Genomic DNA, 17,384 nt, shown 5'->3' on the forward strand with positions numbered 1-17,384 from the left:
AGACCCCCCCCCCCCCCCGACACAATGTGCTCAAAACCAGAAACTCCTTGAATTCTATTTAATGTCTCATGACCTGACAAACTGGCCCAGAATCAGAAGCCAGTCATGTCAGTCAGCTTTTATCCAAGTTATTTGGCTTCGCCTCCTTCAAAAACAACCCCCAACAGGAAGGAGAGTGTCAGACCTAAGACCTGTGGTACCCAGACCAGTAGCATTAGCATTACCTGGGAGCCTGTTATAAATGCAGAATTGCAGACTCCACCCCAGACATGCTGAATCAGAAATCCTGAGTGATTCATTTGCCTATTAGAATTTAAGATTGATAGAAGACATTCTTGTCTTCATTTCGAAAGGAAGTAGGAAGGAAATACACTTATTTATAGTTTCTGAAACTGTTCCTTCACCTGAACTGTATGCTTCCAAATCCTCCCGGTGGCTCTGAACTATCATGGAAATAACTAAGCATCTTCCTTGTGCTGAGATCACAGGGGGAACTAGCAATGTGCCCACGCCATGTTGAAACTATTACTATATAGTAAAAAGAGCATTGGTTTAGAGTCAGAAAGATCTGGGTTTAGAATCTGGCCTCACCATCCTCTTGCTTACTAATATTAAGGTATATGAGCTCAGAGTCTCTTCTTTATCTATACAATAGGCATAATATTAATACATATGCATAGCTATGAGGATTAAATGAGAATATATTTATATATAAAGATACCTAGTGCGGTCCCTGATAAAATTAAGGCAAAAATAAGTGTTAGCTATTATTGTCACTGTTATTTTATTTTTGCGTGTGTGTGTGTGCCTTTAATCATGAAAGCAACCTCTAATTGTAGAATGATTTGGTGTAATTTCTAAGGAATGGGAAAGGCCATGCTGAAATAAGACCTCTGCAGAAAGTTCCTTACAGTGATATGTGGTGGTGTGTTACACAACAGCTCTGCTCTCTAAGGGCTTCCGGGACAGATCTACAGAGACATCAACAATGAAACAGGCTGAAGAGAAGTGACCCTCTGTCTGTTCTGTCTCTGACACCATCGAGCAACTTGCCAGCTGGGTTCCAAGAGCAGATTCTTTATTACAGTGATGATGTAAGAGGCAGAGAGGACATGTGGATTTCCAGATTCCAGGGAGGATTTGTGGCACCAGCAGCCCCTCAAAATTATCTTTTGACTTAAAAACTGACTACATTGGATATGAAAGTCATTAAAAGGAAATAAATATGAAACCCCATGAAGTCATTTCCACTGGGTCTTTTGTAGAGTCTAACCACCCTTTAAGCAATAAAACATGCCACACCATGCAGTAATACAGTAGCGCTGATTAACAGACCCTCAGGTGGGTACTAAGGCAAGAGGAGAAATAAGAAGTGAGGATAGGTGACAATTAGCCAAAAATGGAAGTAAGATCATAGCAGCAGGCTGGGGGGCAAGAAAGAAGTGTTTGATTAAAAGGACAGGAAGAGTATGGCTCTAATTATAAAATGCACAAGTTAAATAAAATGTTAGGTATATTTAAAATGTCCGCTTGTCTAATTACATACAGGATTAGTATGTTGCTAGAAAACATTTCATTATACTGTATTAGACATATTGATCAGTGATTCCCTTTATCATTTTAGTGGACTTACGGGGTGGGTGGGGGGAAGAGAAGGAAGTTCTGACGAAATGTTGATAATCTCCAGCTACATGATGAGTTAGAAAGAACAATGACGATCTCTGAAGCCCAGTTTGCTGTTTATGTGGCTGCTGGGGTGCTGCTCTTTAATGGATGTCTCAATGCATAGCATGGCTCCACCACACAGGCCAAAAAGAGTTTGATTAATACCACCAGGGTTTTCCCCAGGAGCACAGCAAGTCAAGTGCTCACCTGGGAGAGGCAGATGAAGTCTGTACTGTAGGCTAGCATTTAAGGGGGAGGGGGAGCTTTTCTGGGAAGTAAAAATGACTGAGATCCCTGGAAGAGTCAGTTTTCCTCACTCAGGTGAACACTGTTATCCCATGGCATGTTCTGTTGGGCTTTTCATCTTTAAGTGAGAGAAAATGATTCTGTTTGAAGAAAGGATAGAAAGGAGGTTAAACAATTAATGTTTCTTCCATCGCAAGAAGAGAATAAGACAAGAAAATGAGAATAGACTGAGGGCAGTCATCTGCACATTTCTACAGAAATTAGTATAATAAGGAAATAAAAAGCAAAAATCCAAATAAACCTAAAGCATGATTATTGAGCAGAATTAGGTGGGAAACGAAGTGTTAATTAATGTGACAAATAGCAAGATTGCCAGTCCTCTATGTTTTTAAGTAACTAACAACTTTATCCATAGAATTATTGCAGCCTGTTCTCTCTGAGAGCTGCAGTTGAATCCATAGCTTTTCCAAAGCATGAGAAATTTCATTCTGATGTTCAGCCTGAGTTTATCACTCCAGTGGTATTTACAATATTGTCATAATTATTTCTGCTGCTAATGTTAGAAAAATTTGCTTCCTTGTTTTTTTAAACCCACCCTCATTTTTAAGACATTATTTAACTATAAAAAGATGTCTATTGGGATGGGGATGTGGCTCAAGCGGTAACGCGCTCGCCTGGCATGCGTGGGGCACTGGGTTCGATCCTCAGCACCACATAAAAATAAAATAAAGATGTTGTGTCCACCAAAAACTGAAAAATAAATATTAAAAAATTCTCCCTCTCTCTCTCTTCTCTTCTCTCTCTCTCTTTAAAAAAAAGATGTCTATTCCGTTTATCAAAGCAAATAAATGAAAAAAAATTATTTCTTGGTAGCTAATATATTGTTGCAGGTTACTTACCCAAACCTCTCACTCTCTCTGGTCCTGTCATTATTGATGGTCTGCTCCACCTGTTGGTGCCAAGTAAACACTGATAGATAGTTAGGACATGTTGTCTTTTATTTTAGTTTTCCTTGCTCAGCCACTAAAAATATGGCCTTAAGCAAGCCTGTTTCCTTAATCTCTTCATCTGCAAAATTAAGATGGTGTTGTAGATGAGCTTTAAGGTGTCTCCATTTTATCCTTAGGTTCCATGACTCTAAGCAAGATTCTTTATTGCTTTCTAATTCAGCAGACATCAGCTAGGCACAAACTCGTGCACACTACAGAGTACTATGATAGAAGCAGGGAAAAGTGATTCCTATCCCAATCATCATAAAGCAACATAGCCAACACCTCTATAGCAAAAGACAGGTTAAGAAGAAAAAAGCATAAGAAATTTATCATAGTCTTAACATGACATGGAGCCTTCAGATTAAAGATGTGAAGACTCATGGTAAGGTGTCCATTTTCATGCTTAGGTTCAAGGAAGCACAGACAGCTGTGTAGGAATATGATTGGACAAAGGGGTATGACCTAATGGTAGTAGATTGAGAGCAGAAACCCAGCAAGGCCTGTCTGTTCAGATTCTTGTTGGCCTTTCTTTGCAGCAGTCCTTCCTCTGCATGGACAGGACCCCTCTTGAGTTCGGGGTTTATGATCTACTCTCAGACAAGGTAGGTCAGAAAATTTCTCTATGGCCAGCTCCAAGACAAAGACACAAAGGCAGGGGAATTTAGGGTAATAATTTTAGGCTTTATAGCTTGCTTTTTTGGAAAATGGATTCTGGTTTCCATGATCTACCTCGCAGAAGAGAAACTCTAGTTCTTGTGGCTTGCCTCAGGGGAGAAAGAGGAGCAGGAGACAGGTAGAAAGGAGGGGTTCAAAGGGAAACTGTGCTTCATCAGCTGCTTTGGAGGCCTTCACTTTGGGATATAGTTTACTGAGCCCCAACAGAAAACAGTAAAAACTATCTCTGCTTTCAAGGGAACTCAAATTACACAAATAATTATTAGAGTTTATAGAATGTGCAAAGGGAGTGGTACATGCAAGTGTTCAAAAGGGCACTTCCCTTTGAGAAGTGCTTCCTAAAGGCATTGGCATTTAAATGGCCCATAAAGAAGATGTTCATAGACATTAGAAAATGAAAGAAGTTGCCACAAACATGGTGGAAAAGAGTGGGCCATCATTGGACTGCATAGATAAGAATGGAAAATTAGGTTGGGAATACATACAGCAGCCTTGAATGCCAAGCAAAGAGGATTTTGAGCAAAGGAAGAATGTGTTTAGACTGGTATTTTAGAAAATTAATGTAATGCTAGTGTGAAGATGGGATAAAGGTAAAGAGAAATTGGAAAAATGAAGGCAGTTAAGAGCAATTCACTGAAGTCATGGTAGTGGGTAGCAAAGGGATACATATGTATTAGGTATAGAAAACAAGTATTGAAGAAATGACTAGAATAAAATGTCACAGGATTTGGCAACTGATTTTGTGTGTGTGTGTGTGTGTGTGTGTGTGTATTGAGAGAGAGGGGCGGGGAGGGAGAGAAGGAGGAGGAGGAATTAAAAATGATGCCTCCATTGTAGTCCCAAGAAAATGGATAAAATGGGACCAATGACACGACATGAGAAGACTAGCAAAAGAACAAATTTTGAGAGAAAGGCAATGAATTCTGTCCTAAACTTTTTTGACTTGTATTGGAAGAACCTATATAATATTTGATGGTGATGTAAGCTTCTCAAAATTAGAGACTAGAAGTTATTCAGCTTTTGCAGGTGTCTAATATACGCTGTATGAACACAGAATGAACAAAAAAAATGAATGTACCAGTAACCAGCTCTTATGTAAAATGTGGGTCTGAAACTCTTCAGACAAGCAAGAACTAGAAATAGCAATGTGGACACTCTCTATGGAGAAGCACTTGTTGAGATCCTGGAGGACAGGACCAAACAAAGCCTGAATGAAGAATCTTAAGGAATGTTGATATTAAGGGAATAGGAGAAGGAAAACAAATCAGTGTTGGAGGCAGAACAACCTGAATTGTAGGAGGAAAATCAAAATAATAAGGTGTCCCACCCATTGTATAAGGAAGAGAGTTTCAGGAACACAAAGGTCACTGAAGCCCAATGTGGCCAAAATGACAGGCCTACGAAAAGATCAGGGACCTGAGGCAGACAATAGTCACTTAGTAGCCTCTCAGGCTAAACTCCTTAGAACCAGAAGATAGGAAAGGAAATAAAAACTTTGCAAGGGAGAACAAAGGGAAGGCAAGAACTCAGAACATGACCAGGTCAGAGCGTAGAATAATGACTAAGCAATGGAGAGGGAGGGAGTAAAAAATATTAGGCATGTGATGTACATACACAGTGGAATATTATTTAGCTTAATTTTAAAAAGGAGGAAATGCTGTTTTTCACCACAGCTTGGATGAACCCAAGGAACATCATGTTAAGTGAAATAAACCAAGAAAAAAAAGGCAGATACCACATGATTCACTCCAAAACAATTGAACTCACTGAAGCAGAGAGTAAAATGGTGGTTAACAGAGGCTGGGCAGATATTGGTAAAAGGCAACAAAATTTCAGGAGGAATAAGTTCAGAGATCTATTGTTTAGCATGTGGACTATAATTAATAATAAAATATGGTATACTTCAAAATTGCTGGAAGAGTAGATTTTAAGTAGTCTCATGATAAAAATGTTATATATGTGAGGTAATGTGTATGTTAACTGGCTTGATTTAGCCATTGTACAGTGTAGACATATATCAAAAGATTAAGCTATATGCCATAAATATGTATATTTTTTTCAATTAAAAATGAACAAATAACCATTGTAAATCAGGGACAGCATCAGGAGAATAAACTTTGGCCAGGTTGCAGACTGTCCCCACTTCATCCACTCCAGGTCAGAGCCACAGACAGGTGCTGTGGTGTCTCAGAGTGCTTGGGCAGTCAGGAAAGAACACTGAATACAGAGTCCCATATGACATCATCTCTGTTCTCCATCCCCAGACCTGGCACTGTCTGGTGCAGAGATGCAGAACTAGCCTCTCAGCCCTGTCCCACAGTTCTGACTCCATCAAAGTAAATGACCACATCACCATCATGCTCATTTAACAAACTTGTTTGTTTGTTTGTTGTTTGTGCTAGATGCAGCCGCTCTCTGTTCCCTGCCCCAATGAACATCAGCACTAGGCCCAAGCCTTGGAGTGATTTACCTGAAGAGTGACACCATTGATTTGGAAACTACTGTGAGTATATTATGCCTCCAATAAAAGCCTCCTTAGTTTACTTTGCTTAATTTAAACACATGCTCACACACACATACACACACACACACTTGTAAAAGCAGGTGAAATTATAGATGGCTTCATCTCTTGGATGTCACAAAGCAATCAGCCTTAGTCCTGAGGTGCCTGCAGTGGTTCTCGGCTTCCAGCCTGTAGTGCATGCTCTGGGCAGCGTCCTTCCTTCCTTGCCTGGTGGCTGTGTAGAGCCAGATCTGAGCACACCTTGCAAGGACTGATGCTGTTCTGCTTGGTCACCTTGGTCACTGTTTTCCAAAGTGGTGGAAGTTCTTCCCAAACTGTTGCTTCTCATCACCCTTCTGTGCCAATCTTGAATCTCATGGAAGCTTGTCATTTCATGTCACCCTGGCCAAATCTGTGAGCCAGCTTTGCTTGCCATGTCTACCTGTTGTCTAAGCTGCATCTCATGCTGTTGCCTCTCTGATAGTATAGGGAGCTAAGGCCCTCCCCTCTGGGCTCTGGGTTCCTTCTACTACATCTCCAAGCCTTCTGGGTGCATGGCTCTGTGTAGTTGGTTTTGTTCCTTCCATGTCTTGTATTTATGTAGGAGAAATATAGCCCTTGAAAGAAAAGTTGCAGACATAAGTTGAGGTAGGAGATATAATACTTATAGGAAAATAATGACAAAGATTGATAGCCAATTAATCGTTGCTAAAACTAACAGGTGAATATGTGTTTTTTTCCACTAAGTATTAAGCCAGAAATGTGAATTTAGTTATGCATGCAAAACAAATTAATTATACATTTAAAAATGAAAACTTGTTCTAGTTATTGTATTTACAAATTTTCCTATATGATGTGAGGCAGGTAATGGGATGGTGTTTTACAGACTTCTCTGTTACTGGAAAACGCTAAACCTGGGAGACTAACATCCCTCTTAGGCTTCAGGTAGGATTTTCACATTCATATCTTTTATGTTTTTAGCTATTCTGGCATAAATGGAACCCAAAGGGATGAAGCCAAAGTTGTTTGTTTGTTTGTTTTTGTTTTTTAATTTTGTGTTGCTTTGTATCCCTAATGCTTCCAGTCTCCTGGGGGTAATTGATGATAACTGATGTATAGGTGATAGACAGGCCTGCCAAGCCATGATGGGATGTAACTGTCAGGGTATTATGCGATATAAACAGGATCCAAAGGACTGGGAACTAAAGACATGAGAGAAGATCAAAACTAGTTTCTCCACCTGGGCATGGTAGTGCATGCCTGTAATCCCAATGGCTCCGGAGGCTGAAGCAGGAGGATCATGAGTTCAAAGCAGGCCTCAGCAATTTAGCAAGGCACTAAGCAACTCAGTGAGAACCTGTCTAAATAAAATACAAAATAGGGCTGGGGATGTGGCTCAGTGGTTGACTGCCCCTGAGTTCAATCCCCAGTACAAAAAAAAAAAAACAAAAAAAACCTAGTTTCTTTAGTCCATACATCACAAGGAATTTACTTGTATGTTACCATCATTCATCCTGAAGTTCAAGTGTGAGAAGTACCTTAGAAATTTTCACATCTGAATAGTTTCTTGTGCTTTTCTTTGTTCCACAGTAACAATACTGGTACATTAGGATAGCCATACCAGGAAGCAAACTGGTTTCAGTCCTTTTGTGTCCTTTGGGAGGCAAGAGTCCTTAACACTCCTTCCTTCTGGTGCTGCAGAGCAACCAAGATCCTGACATAGGAATCAGGATCTTGGAAATCTTCAGGGAAGCCCTCAAGTGAGCATCAGCTTCTGCCTAGGAAGTATTTCACCTGTGCAATTCCAGTGCCTGCCTTGGCTTCTCGTGGGTATAGAAAATGGACAGATTGTCTCTGTTATTCAGAAACCAAGCTTCCTTACACATAAGAGAGAAAACTTAATGAAATGTATAGGGACTTGCTATACAAGGCAAATCAATAAGGTGGGGAAAGTATAAAAATGTGAACTGTTTGCAAGAGTATGTCCCTTCCTGTGGGTTGACAATGTTCCAGGCCTGTTTCAAGGCCTGAGGGTAGGGGTAAGAGCAAGTGTTTGATTTTATCTCACTGCCTGCTCAGGGGTTCTACCTACTTACCCAGACTGTTGTGATTATTAAATGAAATAATTATATAGTGTCAGGCACAGCAGAGGAGAGTATAGTCACTCAATGACTAAAACTTACTGAGCATTTACTATGTGCTAGGCACTGTTCTAGGATGAGGAATATGGTAGCAAGCAAAATAAAAATTCCCATTCTCATAAGCTTACATTCAATTTTCTTGATTTATAAATGGCAAATAGACAATATTACTCATGGAAGCTAAGAGATAACTAATTTTATTTTTATTTTGCTCTTTCCTTCCAGAAAGTTGAGAGTAAAGAGTGAAAGAAATGGAAAAGGGAAAGAATAAGTACGTTAATGAGTTTTGCCTACTCCCCCACCCCACCCCACCCCAACCCCAGAATGATTCTCTCCCTGACACATGGCCCAGGAAACTTCTCTGGACCAACTCAGCCAGCCTCTCTGGTCTTTTGTCTTCACTTTGAATTTGGCAAAAAAAGAGACAGCAGCAAAAGATGTGAGCATAGAAGGAGAAAGGTCAAGTGTTTATTGATTCCACCCTCCTTCCCAACTACAATTCTGACTAGTCGTAGAAAACCCTATCTTTTCCCTCACTCCTAGAGCTGAAATTATTTAAATTCACAACTCTTCATGGTTGCCAGTCCGTGGTACTTGAAGGTCCCTTGACCTCATCTCCACCACTGTATAAATCCTTTTGTTAAACTCTCTTAGGTTAAAACTTTTGCATGTGCCATCTAATTCTGACTGATACAGTGAGGGAGAATGCACTGAAAAACACTATAAACCAGCCTTGCCAAGACTAAAAAAAAAAAAAAAAAGCTTTAATCATGAAAACATTTTAAACTGATATGAGAACACTGGGCCAAGGAGTGAAAGGATAAATTGTAAGAAAACACGAGAGACAAGAGGCCGCAGGTTGGTTTCGATGAATGGATTGCAGTGTTTAGGCTTGATGAGCTTCTGTAGGCCAAGTATAGCTTGCTTGACCCTCAACTTCAAGGAGCTCTTGGGACAGCCACAGCAATGACAAACATGTGAACAGCAGGGCATCGGGAGGGAGCTGCAGAGAGATCAAAGTGTGGAAGATGAGATCACTTATCCTCACATTCTTTCTGCCTTTGCTACAATAACAACCCACTTGTCTCCACCCCAATTCTAAATATTAAAAAGATTACTAAGATAAAGAAAATTTCCTATTATATAGCTAATATGCTGAAAACAGAAAAGTAGTACTCTGAAAGAAGATACCATTATTGAGTACTTCCTCAGTGTCTACACTATGCTGATCACTTTACAGAGCTGATCTCATTTATTCCTCATGACAGAAGGAAGGAAGTATTATTGTTCCCATTTCACAGATGAGGAAAATGGGGCTCAGAGATACAGAGCAAACTGCCTAAGACACACAGCTATTAGGTAGTAGAGCTCAGTTCTGTAACGCACCCCCCCTTCTCTGGCTGGGATGCTTTGTCACCACCTCCCCTTTTTCCATGTCCAGATGCTCAACTAAGCTTCTCATACTACCATGGAGTATTGTAGGAAAATGGTTCCCACTCCAAAAGGGTGGGGGAAGCGTCACTGTTCAAAATTATCCTGATCCAATGACTGAGTAATTATTTATCAAAAGGAGGTTCTGACTAATTCTTTCCTATCCAACCGGGCTGATAAGTGGAAAGCATGTTAATGTGCAGGAGAGGGTGGGAGCCCAGTCAGTGAAGGGAGAAAATTGGGAGAGGGAGATAGAAGAGAGCACTCTCCTTTCAACAGACCCTGGAGACTGATAAGAGCTCACACAGATAAAATATTTATTTTTCCATATGTTGCAGAAAGCATTGCCATCACTGTATGTGTGCAATATGTGCAAAGGAGTGTGAAATATATACATCAAATGCCACCGATCTGGTTAATTTCCATGCATATAACATGCTTAATACCTACCATCTCATCCATATGTTTTAATGCATATTTCTTTCCACATACAATATGTCTCGTTAGGAAAGAGCCAACATCCTCCACAGCCTTACTCACTGCTATGTTTCAGCCCAAAACTTGTTGCTGGGGCCAGCACAAGGAGAGTTAAAAACCAGAAGTTTCTTCTGGCTAACTCAGCCGCCAGTCACCTTAAAGTGCCTTCCCAGTTCTTGAAGCAAGCCCTTTTTTTTTTTTTTTTTTTTTTAATAACAGAAATGTTCGCAGTGGGGAGATGAAAATGTTTTTGTTCTCTGTGGACAATTGGGAGATGTTCAGTCAGAATGTCAGAACTGACCGTTGAAAGGCGGTGCCTGTGGCCACACTTTTTTTTTCTTTTTTGAATGCAGAGCTCCATCAGTGTGGCGGGAGGAAGTGCACAATGATTGGTCTGTTCCTCTGTGGAAGTGTTCAGGGTACACCCAGTTTTGCTTTGCATATATTTACGAAACATCTGCCCTTTTCTTCTCCTTAAGTCCTTCCCCCTCGCCAGTCCCCTTTCCCCTTTTCCCTGGTTTCTTTCTTTGTTGTTGTTGGCTTCTCTAACTTTTTCATTGGAGCTTTCATTTTCCGGTTGAAGGGCGACTTCATCAGAGTGTATAATTTTAAAAGAGAAAGGGAGAGAGAAAGAGAGAGAGAGAGAGAGAGAAATAGAGAATGAAAACTGAAAAGAAAGAAAGAGCCTGAGAGGCCAGAGCTTGGCAAACCAACCTTTGGCATGGTGACCAGGAGGAAGGTTCTGGTAGGGAGTTCGCCCCTCTCAAGTGCTGCCTGGAGTGGGCCAGTGCGCTGCTGCCCTCTGCAGGCGCCAGGGAATAGTGCACAGCAGCAGAGGCTTGTGGAGTCTGGCCTCAGATGGGCCATGTTTATAGAATTCTTTTACCAAAACCAAACAAGGTATTTTCAATTAATTACAACAAAACTTGCTCTTTCCTCCTTTAAAAAAAAAAAACTATGAACTGCAAAAAATGGGCCAAATAACATCATCTGTGTGTCAGACATAAACTGGTGCTGCATTTTACTGTTTCTCAACTCCAAAAAAAGGAATCCAAACGAACTCTTGAGAGAGAATGGGATGGGAAGTTAAGGACTGTTATTTGTGCAGTTGGAAAGCAGGCTGGTGTAAAAGGATAAGAAATGTGACATTAGGCAAATGAGGGAGTGAGCCAAAAAGGTTGGTTTTCTGCAGTTACTGTTTCTAGGGGTGGCTCCAATGTCTTTGTGCCAAGAATGGTCTCCAGAGGTGACCCCTGAGATGACAAACAGGGTGTGGTGCAGGGTGTCAGGTAGGAAGCAGAATCAAATCTAGGACAGGAAGCAAAGGATTTTGACATGAAGAACAATACAGTTTCTACAATGCAAAAAATAAAGGATAATGTTGGTGGTTTGGGCATGTACTCATGTTTGAAAGAGGGTGTCCTTAATTTTCTGAACCACTCATATTAAACTAGTGAATGCCTTATCAGTAAGCATCAGAGATAAACTTTTTCTGCTAGGTGATATTTGTCATTGGTGTTTCTTCGCTATATTTAAAAGAAACATGAGGACCAGCCTTGTTCTACTAAGCAAAATGGTCCCCTTCTTATTAAATGCCCTTCATGGATTCAAAGGAAAAGCAGCCCATCAAGGTAGATTTCACTGCTGCATAAAGAGGTAGAAACTTAATTGTGATTCAGACTGTGACTGTTCTCAAATACACTTTGATTTCAGCTTCATTTCTTTCCATCAACAAACAATTCTTGAGTGACAGCTTTATATAAGCTAATCTGCTTAACAGAATAGACTAGACAGTAAACTCTGGGAGGACAGGAGCCAGGCTCACTTCCCTAACCCGTGCTGGCACATCATAAGCACATAGTAAATATTTGTAAAATGAATATGTGAGGGAAAGAAGAAGCGAAAAGTAGATGAACACAGGGAATATAAAAATAACAAATATTTCCTTACCCTCAGAGAAGTTACTGTCTCATAGAAGGAATAAGCACATAAATAGCCATTCTTGAAATAAAATTGGGTGAGTAAAATAAGATTAGTAAAAACTGAAGATTTTAGAGAAAGAAATGGAGAGAAGTTCCTGTCTTGTGAAGAGGAATCAAGACAATATCCAAGATGGAAAGCATAAGTGTAAAGAATAAGTTTGATTTCAATAGGCAGAGATGAATAAGGGGTAATCAGAGCAATAAAAATTACTTGAGTAAGGATGTAAAGCCAAGAATACAGATTCCATGACTTTCTGGGAATGGTAAGGACTTTGGAAAGTCCAGTGTGGCCCACATACAGGATGTGTGAGATAAGTAGGAGCAGCTAAGGAACTGACCTCAAGTGTCCAGCTAACACAGTCATCTCAGCTTTAGTGAATGCAAAGAACAGGACTAGAGGAATCAGAGGATAGGAAGCCAGCTGGTAAACAATCACACAGATTTTAAAAAGTGGTAAGACAAGCTGGGCATGGGGGTGCACAACTGTAGTCACAGTAATTCGGGAGGCTGAGACAGGAGGATTGCAAGTTCAAGGCTAGTCTCAGCAATATTATTGAGGCCCTAAGCAACTTACTAAGATTCCATCTCAAAATAAAAAATAAAAACAAGGCTGAGAATGTGGCTCAGTGGTAAGGTGCCCTTGGGTTCTATCCCTGATACCAAAACACAAAAACAACAAAAAAGTGATAAGGCAGTTGCAATGGAATTGGAAAAGAATCACAGATGTGAAAACTATGAAGGAAACCGATTGTCAGAATTCGGTGGTGATGATGGCTTTAAGGCTGATAAAGGTATATAATGAGCCTGAGTTTTCCAACCTGACAAACAGACCACAGTGAGGCAAAGAGATAATAATGCTAGAGGAAGCATTCGTTTTCATGGAAAAGAGGAATTGGACTTTGGAGACTTTGATCTTGGATACTTTCTTCCACTGAAAACCAGACTGCCAATTCCTTGGGTACACACAAGATTTGGGGGTTAGTCCCATAGTACCCACTCAGCAAACAATGGGTGAGATTTGTAATTTTACAGTTTGTCTTATATTGACTTTCTCCTTACTGAAAAAGCTTCCCCCTCTATTCTCATCTTTACCATGCTATTTCTGCCTTCTGCCCTCTGAAGAAACAGATTTGATTTCACAACCTGTTGGACTAAAAACACAGCATACTAATCATAACACCATATTCTGCGAGGGCAGATTTAACTACCCAGTACAACAAATTTCAATATGAAATAGTCTGTATACCAAGTCCAAAGCCATGCCCACAGAAACAAGAGAAGCATGGAAACAAATCTACTTACAACAAATTACGTACCACATATAATCTTCTTTTTAAAAAAGAAAGAAAGAAAAGAAAAGGCGTTCTAGGGCTTGGGGTATATAGCTCAGTAGTAGAGCATTTGACTCACATGTGGAAGGCTCTGGTTCAGTCCCCAACACTGCAAAAAGAAAAACAAAAATAACCTTTATCTGGTTACTGTCCGCACAGTGACAGGAAAAGACACAAAATCTAAGAAACTGGGGACCTGTCAGGGACTAGTAATCTCAGTCTAGTGTACATGTATTACAAACTAATTTATTAATTTAACATCAATTGTATTGTCCTGGGGAGAGGAGTCCTGAGCTAAGTGATAGAAGAGTCATTTGACTTTCTACTCCTGACCCCAAATAACAATTAGTTATGGTCTCTTTTGATTCCCTTCACCTATCTCTTCGTCCCACAGCAAACACACAGTTAAACTCCTGAACTCCAGGAGCATACATTAAATCAAAAAAACATTGAGAATCTGAAGCATAGGATGAGTAAAAAATCAGGGCCAAGAGTTTCTATGTGACACCTTCCCTCTCCACCTACTGGAACCTAAGCTCTTCTGGTCACTTTTCACTTTCTGTTTTAACAACAATCTTCATCACTACCCCTCTCATCTGTACAGACTGCTGAGTTCAGATTGTGACTTGAAATTATGTATTGACTTAAAATGAATTCTAATTAAACATTAAGAAAGTCGAATGTTCCATAATGGGTTCCTGAATAGAAATTTAAAGCTGGAAGGGACCTTTAAGGCCTTCTAATCCAAGCCCTTTATTTTACAGATGAGGAAACTGAAGCCCAGAGAGGTGAAGTGAGGTGCCCAAGGCCACACAGCAAGTTAGAGGCACAGCTAGTACCATAGCTCAAGTCTCCTGACTCCCAGTCCAGTGCTCCTCCCATTATTCCACGGGTCCTGTGTCTAAGCTTCCTGACAAATGCTAGAACGGTAAACCTCCACTAGTATTTTTCCAGACCATGTTAAAACTCTTAAGGGGGGGAAAGGATGCTTTCTTGGATAATGTCAGCCATACGTAGCTCAAGCTGTCTAAAGTTCTGGGACAGGGTCTTTTTATACAGCCAACAGAGTCCAAATGTGGTGCTGTTTGCTTGGCCCATATGCTTTCATGTGTTCCCAGTTAGGCCATTACTGGAGGGAAAGAAACAAGAATCAGCTTGTTTTAAAACAAGGGACATACTGGACTCCCTCCCATCCCCCTTCAGAAAAAAAAATCAAGTTATCTTTAACAGATTCTAAAAATGCCTTTTCCCAAATATGCAGTCAGTTCCTTCAAAGGGCCCTTTGTTTATTTTCAGGAAGAAACCCAAGACAGCTGAAAACCAGAAGGCATCTGAGGAGAATGAGATTACTCAGCCGGGTGGATCCAGCGCCAAGCCGGGCCTTCCCTGCCTGAACTTTGAAGCTGTTTTGTCTCCAGACCCAACCCTCATCCACTCAACACATTCACTGACACACTCTCACGCTCACACCGGGTCATCTGATTGTGAGTACACCAGTGAGGCGGTGATGGTGTCTCCGCGGTGCTTGGAGTAGTGCTTTCTCCCCTGGGTTTGGCTGTTTTGCATTTGGAGCAAGCTATTTGCATTTGGTCTTCTGAAGTAGCCAAAAGTGCTGCGCCACCATTTTGATTCAGCCAACATCTCTCTATTTTCAAAGCTAGAATATATTTTGAAGCCAGGTAACCAGCCATTTGGTCTCAAAAGACTGATTAATTACATTAGCCACATTCTTCTTCCTAACAGTAACTCAGAAAAAGGAATTGCATTGCTGCTTTCTAAGTATTCTTGATCAGAATAACGGCTCTTCCACCATTACTAAATGGAACAGCAAAACATGGACCTCAGAAGGCCAGTTAGACACAAGAAAACATGCATGTTGAAATTACATAACACAAGTCAGATTCACATTAGTATTGGAGTCTCTTGTAGCTTGGCTGAATTTCTGTCTTTCCAGTTTTTAATTTATTTTGAAGTGGTTAAAGGATAGCATAAATTTACAGAAGAAAAGAGAATGGCTTCCAAGAATTCAAAAGCCACCCAGACTTCACATAGCCAATAAGAATTCAGGTTAAAAATATTTTTTAATTAAAAAAAACTGCCTAAGGGCTAAATTTGGAAATGGGCAGCTTAATGAGATCGTCACTATTGAAACCACTCTTTGCTGTTTATTTTTGCTGTCTTCTCACTAATCTGGAAGTCACTTCTTCAAAGTCTATTTTAAGAAAGTTGATAAATCACGTTTAGGAGTTTTGTTTTTTTTTTTTCTTTCTTTCTTTCTTTCTAAAACGTAACCTGATACTAGAGAAATGTGTGTTGACAATGGAAAGGATTGTAGTAAATTTGGGGTCCAAGAATTATTCCTTTTGGTTTTAAGATACCCAGCAACTCTTCTGAACTGATCTCCAGAAAGGATGGCTACAGGCAAAGAGCTGGCATGTTCTTTTTCAGAATAAATAAGATAAAACCAAGAAAGTTTTATTTCAAGAAAGGGACTCTATCCTGCTCTCACAGACAAATGTTATTAATTCGGGAATGAGATTCTATACCGTCTATTGTTATTTTTCTGATAGAACCAATGTAAAATTCTGCAAAGAAAGTAAGAGGAGGGTGGGTCTTGGAGATTCTATTCCCTGCTTGCTTCATCTTAATTGTCTCTAAATAAAGGGATAAGACCTCCTGGGGGGGGGGGGCAGGTGCTCCAGTGCAGAGAGCTTGTTCTACATATAGTGGGGCTGTGACTGCCTTCAGCTGTCATTAGAAAATGAAAAGAGAAATAACAAGCTCCAAATCTCTGTAGTCCCATTGTGGTTTGTACAAAGTTGCAGTTTCTGTAGAGAAATATAAGGGGTCAGAAGCAGGGACTGTGTTCTGTGAACTATCATAATAGGACTTTGGACTCGGACTTTCTTGCCTGGTAGTCTCCAGCCTAATAGTAATTACAGGAAGAACTGGAAAATGGTATGGCACTATGCCCACAGACATGTGCACACTGTCCCTACCTACCAGGAAGGTGGCCTGTTCCTGTGGTGAAAGGCCTAGAGCTTTTGCATGCAGACCTTCATTGCTTGGCTTTCTGCCACACCTTATGGGGAAGATTACATTGAATGGCCTTAGCCCAGAAATCTTCTGTTAGAGCAAAAGGAAAGGTTTGCTGAATAGAAAAAGCATTGAGCTTCATTTATTGTCCTTTACCACAAGCATCCTCCCGTCAGGCCTCAGCACTGGCATGGCACACCAACGTTTAAGGAGCAGTGGGAGTACAGGGTCACAATGCAGCTCCTCAGTGACCCTGAGGAAGCCAGCAGATCTGAGCTCAGGAGGGTGTCTGAATGCCTTTGGAAGGAGAATGAATTGGCGGAGAATCCTAATCTCCAGCTGTTTAGAAAGTCATTCTGATTTTGCCATTAAGATGTGTAAGTCTTCTCGGCTCCAACCTGTTGTTTAAATTGATTATACTTTTCTCCAAATATATTTGGATTGTAGTTTGTCCTGATTTGAGCCTACACTTAGAAGAAAATTGTTTTTAGGAAAGATTCACAGAAATCTGTCCATTTGGAGATTGCTTGAGAGAAGACAGGAAAGAGGTTTATTTTAAGCTGTTAAAATTTTTGGATGCTCTTCTTGCATTCAAGAGGATTTTTTTTTTTTTACATTCAAATGTCATTCTTACCATAGATTAATTTAAAAGCCTAATTTCTTTAAGGTAAAATATTCAGTTCCTATTTAGAATCAACAGATTTGGGGCATTTAAAAATAGTGCCCTTGACTTGTTAGTCTCTTTAACTTCAGAAACATTCCACTAGTGTGTGGTATTCCAAGCTTTCCCAAGTGCCTGAATTTTTATAGCACCTTTTTATTTGTCTCACCCTAATGCCCGTTTCCTGTCATTTAATAGGATTCTTCCCAACTTACAGATGAGAAAACTGAGAAAAATGACACCC

General features: G+C 40.3%; 1 protein-coding gene across 47 annotated transcripts in view; it reads left to right on the top strand.

The window, feature by feature from the left end:
- Positions 1–17,384, top strand: part of Zbtb20 (zinc finger and BTB domain containing 20) — an 809,739-nt gene that overhangs the window by 730,831 nt on the left and 61,524 nt on the right. For 23 of the 47 annotated variants that reach the window (XM_048803868.1, XM_048803874.1, XM_048803878.1 and 20 more), the window contains 3 exons: positions 5,981–6,081; positions 14,208–14,371; positions 14,740–14,927. In XM_048803868.1, the coding sequence (XP_048659825.1) occupies positions 14,361–14,371; positions 14,740–14,927 (199 nt within the window). In that variant the 5' untranslated portion in view covers positions 5,981–6,081; positions 14,208–14,360. Of the gene's footprint in view, positions 1–3,439; positions 3,506–5,980; positions 6,082–6,967; positions 7,027–8,447; positions 8,494–14,207; positions 14,372–14,739; positions 14,928–17,384 lie in introns of those variants that run through there. The other 24 variants (XM_048803875.1, XM_048803877.1, XM_048803876.1 and 21 more) reach the window with 7 other exon arrangements.

This window comes from Marmota marmota, unplaced genomic scaffold (genome assembly GCF_001458135.2).
Source record: "Marmota marmota marmota unplaced genomic scaffold, marMar, whole genome shotgun sequence".
In the NCBI taxonomy this organism is placed as follows: Eukaryota; Metazoa; Chordata; class Mammalia; order Rodentia; family Sciuridae; genus Marmota; species Marmota marmota.